Here is a 6000-nt window from a genome sequence, read left to right on the forward strand (position 1 = left end):
TATGTGGCTTATCTATTTGAGGTTTGTACAAATCATTTCTCATAAGTAAAACCCAAATGGATAAAAGGTCGAAACTCAAAAGGAGAGGTTTAGTTTACATCATTGAAACGATTGAGCGAATGGATTAATTAAAATTTTCTGTCAACTAGGTTTTTAGGATTATCACCAAAAAAATAAAATAATTAAAACAGCCCCCTCCCCTTTGACTACCAAACAAATCTGTAATAATCATATTTTTCAAAAGATAATGTTTGGGTTTTGTTCAAATTCAAAATCTAATATCAAATTTATATTAAAAGAAAATTGATTTTAAAAATAAATAAATAAACCCTTAAAAGCTCGATAATTAAATTTTTTTAAGATAAATTATATTTGCAATTCTAGAGTGTGCAGTCTCTACCTACTCCCTTTGAAAATAAATGGGTAAATCTAGAACCCATATGGAAAAGTTATTTTTTTAATAGTGGCCCCAACTTTTTTTATCAAATGGAGTATGCAGTGGGACTACACACTTCAAGATTGTGTATAACATTATCAATTTCTTAAAGTTCAAAAGCTATATATATGGAAATGTGTTAGTAATATTTTTCTATTCAAAAAAAAGAGACTTATATTAGTAGGAGTATCGCTTAGGCTTCCAACTTTAGCTAAAATTTAGGCATTGGTATGTAAATTTAGTATGTCAATATGTTGAGCTAAGTAACTTAGCCAAATGAATTTTATATTATTTCTCACTCTTTTGTAAATATATTTTGTATATATTTTAATATTTTGTGTTTGAAAATGAAGTTAATTTAGGTTGATAGATATATTTTATGTATTTTAATACATAGATTGTTGGAAATTATGAAAATAAAAATAAAGAGTATTTAAAAATAAATAATGCATTAAATAAGTAGATAAAGTAATTAAAAAAATAACATTATTTCATTATTATAAAAAGTGATAGGGCTAATCCAATATGTAATTCAAGTTTTGAGTGATTAGTCAAAGGGTAAAAATTGACATAATAACTAAACTTGCCTAAACCGAGAATGCTATAAAAAAAATTAAAAATAAAAATCTGTAACCTGTAAAAAGCATACCTTTGGAAATATAGAAAGTCCATGGAGAAGGCATAGTTGAGGGAGGAACGCATAGATGGTGAGAGGAATAAACCAGGTGGGCCATAAACAATAATGAGTGTAGGCAAGGCCCATAAGAGGGCCCAAATATCTAGTACCGAAGGTTAAGGGACTAAAACTGGAGAACATAACCTGGAGAAAGCCAATGGACCATCGTTGGAGTTGGTTTAGGACATCGACAAGGTTGATTGGTGCATCACCCAAAAAGGCTGCCCTCTTAGGGTTGCAAAATATGGACCTCCATCCCTCGCATTGTAGCCGAAACCCCGTGAAGAAGTCCTCATTCAGTGATCCATATCTAAAGCCCACCTATATATCCAATTTGTACATCCAATCCATTTATTCTTATTCAAACCATAATTCTCCTTTTGAATTCCAGTGCTCTACAAATATCTTGTTATATTAGCATACAATTTAAGTGGATTGAGATTCTTGATTGTTTGCATGAATTGAATGGTTCAATACAAAGTGAAATATGTATAGTATTAAATGCATATCTGGAGTTCATACCTCTATGCGTGTTGCATTAAATGTTGTAGAATCTACATTTTACGTCTATCTCTTTCCAAAATTTAAACACAATTTAATTAAAATGATCAATTCATTTCCAATTAAATGAGAGACAATAAGAAAAAACTAAGAGCTTTCCAAGATCATTGTTTAATTGATGATTGAACCATGTGCTATAAAAGGTACACTTTTTTTCAAAGAGGTTTATGATCGAGTACTGAAATAGTTTGCGGTTTACCATTTGTACTAGTTTATTTACCTTTTTTAAACATTTGCTTGTTATGATTCTGAATTTGATCAGATCAGCCTCTATCACCCTCCATCACTATTTGACACGTATAATTAAAAAAAAAAACTATTAAAAAGTTTAAAAAAAAATGGTAAAATTGATAAATAGCAGGTCTTGCTTCCTAGTAAATTTTAAGGTTTAAACTACTCCAGATAAAATGAGCTCAAATCTGTAGTTTTTTATATAATTCAAAGCTACTAATTGACACTATGGTGCTAAATAATAATAAAAAATAAAAGCTTACCTCATAACCCCATTTGGTCTTGTACTCATAGTTACACCCTGCAACCTTGTGTGCCAATTCCAAAATCGGTTGGGATTGGATGAACATGTTGACAACACTGTCGGGGCCAACTTCGGGGATCTCCGATGGCACAATGGCGGATGGGCCGCCAAAGAAAGCTCGTCGGTTGAAGAAACATCCAGTTCCAACATAAGTAGGGCCCAACATTCCGTCCAATCCCAAGGGATTACAACAAAACTCTCTTTTATATTCACAACTATAAGTATCGTTCTTGTTGATCCCATGAAAGATTTGAGGGAATTGAACATATGCTAATTGGGACTTGAGTTTAGGATCTAATAGGTAACACAATGCACGAAGAGGTGTTCGTGGGTCATTAGAATACATGTCACAATCCAAGTTGAGGATTATGGGTGCGTTGGTCATGGTGGCTGACACTCGAAGCTTCAATACATGATGAAAAATAGAAAGCAAAATTATAAATATATACATGAAAATTAATGATAAAAAACTGTTAACTGGAATAAAATTGTGGAGCATTTTGGTGTAGATACTGGAAATTGAGCTTACCATGACGTTGAGGGCACCTGCCTTGAAATTGTGGGATGAAGTCCTGCTCTTTTCCCTAGACACATAGATGAGGTTTGGCATCGAATGGTTGGTCGCGTCTTTGTTTTTGCAACTCTCTAATAAGACCTGCCCATGGTTGATTTAAGCTGCCAATTAATATCCAATTAGGAACTAATCAACTTAATACGATAAGAAAAATATTATTTGTACTTATAATTTTTACTTACATAACAATCGTACTGACATGTCAGTAAAAAAACTAATACAATCAGTCTTATATGTAAAACTGTAAGTGTGTATATATATATATATATATATATAACGCTACTCAAACGATAAATGTATGTACCTGGATGACAGTGGGATGGTCTTGTCGAGTAAATCCATGATCTGCCCATTTGCTGAAAGCCTTGCGCTCTAGTTCCTCGGTGATATACTCTTCACCAACTTTCCCCTTCTCAAGGACTTTCTCTATCCTTTGTTTCATGCTTTCATACATTTTCTGTGATATCATACGTTGAGAACAAGAGGAGTACTAATAAGTTAATAAACGAATCGACAATGAGATAATCCTACGTCTAACCCTACAAAATCAAACACAGAGAATTTCTCAATAGAATGTAGAGGAATTGAAATATACGGAAATATTTAAGGGACAATTATCATGACCATATTCAACAATTGAGGCATTGATTAATGTCTAAATAATAAATCTATTTGAAACTTTTACGCCATACACCATTCAAGTGACATAATTTGATTTGAAAGACAAATTTAAAATTGTGAATATTAAAAATCAAATTATACCATATGGATAATGTGTGGTATAAAAGTTTTCATATAACACTACTCAAGTGTTTCCTATTACACATTAAGTGGGATTAATGGGCCCATTTATATAGTATGTTGATTTAACAATATATATATATATTATATAGTTATAAATGTAATATAATTAATCATATAATATGCGAAACATGGTAGATGATATTAATAGACGTGGCAAGATTAACATTGACTTTGTGCCCACAAAATTACTCTTTAATTTTTCTTAATGAACTAATGGTTGGAAACGTCCAAATAAGCTTCCCAAAAAATAGAAGCGACAATTATTGTGGTTAGGTACTTAATTATCTCTGTCGGCCATATTTATCATGTCTTGGAGCACGCTTCGTTGTCGTGCATGTATGGGGCAAAGCAAACACCTTTTTCCTGATCTTCGTACTCTTTTTGGCTAAGCAAGCAGCTTGGTTTCCGTTAATGTGAAGGCTTATAATTATGTAGAGTCTTGGTAAAGTCTGGGTTTTCTGAAATTGTTAAAAGTCTGAGATTGGTTCTCATATCTCTGCGTGAAGGCCGGAACGGGGATTTCTGGAAGAGAGAGATCAACAATTAGAGCATAGAGAATTACCTACCGTGCCGATGTGGACGGTGGTGGCCTGGATTTGGATTTGAAATTTTGGGAGAGACAAGTGAGGTGCTCTCGTGCTTGGGTATGAAATTTTGATCTAGGCTTTCCTCGTGGATTAAAAGAAATCTCAAATGCACAAGTTTCGCCCAAAAGTTTAAAAAGAAAATGGATTTTGTACGGATTCACTATAAAAAGTGTGAAAAATTTTAATTTTTCTTAATATGATCTACTATTTAGAAAAAGCTTATATAATGTTTATGTATTTAGATCTTATACCTAACGTTAGTCTTTTACTTGATTCAACAACGCCATCTTGTTTGATTGAAAAAAATAAAAAAGAAGAAGAAGAAACAAAAAAAGAAAGAGAGAAAGAAAGAAGAGAAAACTAATGCCACGATCCGACAATTTTGTAGACTATTGTGTAAACTGACGTGTGTATATCATTTCATTTCTATTTATTGAGCAATGATAGGCTAACATCTTATTCACAATTTAATAATTTATCATATTTAATAAATATTTAAATACTCATTATTACCTGAATCTCATCTGTATCAAAGAACCATGAAGAGTGATTTGCTGCAAAATAAGCTTCTGGGCTCCTCTCTATTATATTATTCTTCCTACAGAATGGTAACCAGTGATATGCAAATTTAGCAGCTTCCATGCAAGCAAAGAGTGTCACCTGCGATCCCCCATCATCTGATACATAAACCGAAATCTTCTCTGTTGGATAGTCATAAGCCATGACCGATAAGGCAGTGCTCACCAGCCTTAACGGCGGCTCCTTGTACGGATCGGCAGTGCATATAAACACGTCTAGTGCCGGAAAGTCTAAAGACGATTTTTTTAGGAGTAGTGCCTTCTGGAGGTTTTCAAGATATTCTTCACGATAAACGATGGTCATGAGAAAACACTGACGAGTGAACCACACGAAAGCAAGGAAAGTATCGGAGACGAGAAAGGAGAGGGAGATGAGGAAGGATGCGAAAGTGGTGGAGAGGATGAGCTTGAGTGCATGGCGATAGAGCAGCACTAGGATGGCACAGAAGTAAACTGCCGCAAACATGCGGTTGAAGGCTGTGCGACGTGCATGCCTAAGCCTGTGAAGGAGAGGAGCGTGCGCGGGAGAGGTACCCAGGCTCTCATCCATTTCTTTTGGTGGTGTACAGCAGCTCTAGAGGATTGACAGTAAGGATAAACCGGGGCTTAGTTTATAGGCCTGTTTGGAATCTTCTTTTTAATTATGAAAATGAAGTTTATTCTTGCACGACTGTTTTGATATATATCGCAGTATTACTACAAGACAATAATTAGTCTGAGTGGATATAACATCATCCATATATATTTATAATTTTAATTGTAAATATTAAAGTTAAAATAAAGCTGAAAGAGTCAATAATCGATCCGTCGCGAGTCGCGACTACTTGCAGCCATATTACCCTCGTAAAAGCGTCATTGTCCATGAGGCCCGGAGTACTGTGCTCTGCAGTACCGATCGATTTAGGATATCTTTCCCTTGGCCAATAACGATTTCCTCGCTAAAACATCTGAACATATTGATTAAATAAGTTTCAGTCGGTTAGCCAATCTTTTGAGGGCATTATTTTCTGAATGAAACCTCGTAGCAATGTCAGCTTCAGCTAGTGGTACCCATGTCTTAGATTTGAATCAGGCTCTTGACTGTAAAATATAAATAAAAAGAGCACTCACGTTTCTCTGGCTCCACCATTTTGAATGGCATGCATGGGTTGAGTTTGAAAAGTTTCGAATGCAATTGGCGTGGTTCTTTGAACTGAATTATTAATTTGGAAATGGGTCCAGTCTGTTACTGAAGGGGACAATTGTTTTT

The 6000-nt window shown here is 34.2% G+C and overlaps 1 protein-coding gene across 4 annotated transcripts in view; it reads right to left on the reverse strand.

The window, feature by feature from the left end:
• Positions 1-5389, reverse strand: part of LOC121235785 (cellulose synthase-like protein G3) — a 28592-nt gene extending 23203 nt beyond the window's left edge. Inside the window, exons 1-5 of one of the 4 annotated variants that reach the window (XM_041132196.1) lie at positions 4687-5389; positions 3087-3239; positions 2738-2863; positions 2168-2611; positions 1086-1433 (exon numbers count right to left, since the gene is read on the reverse strand). In XM_041132196.1, the coding sequence (XP_040988130.1) occupies positions 1086-1433; positions 2168-2611; positions 2738-2863; positions 3087-3239; positions 4687-5301 (1686 nt within the window). In that variant the 5' untranslated portion in view covers positions 5302-5389. Of the gene's footprint in view, positions 1-1085; positions 1434-2167; positions 2612-2737; positions 2884-3086; positions 3240-4686 lie in introns of those variants that run through there. The other 3 variants (XM_041132200.1, XM_041132197.1, XM_041132199.1) reach the window with 3 other exon arrangements.
• Positions 5390-6000: the final 611 nt, after the last annotated feature.

This window comes from Juglans microcarpa x Juglans regia, chromosome 6D (assembly GCF_004785595.1).
Source record: "Juglans microcarpa x Juglans regia isolate MS1-56 chromosome 6D, Jm3101_v1.0, whole genome shotgun sequence".
Classification (NCBI taxonomy): domain Eukaryota; kingdom Viridiplantae; phylum Streptophyta; class Magnoliopsida; order Fagales; family Juglandaceae; genus Juglans; species Juglans microcarpa x Juglans regia.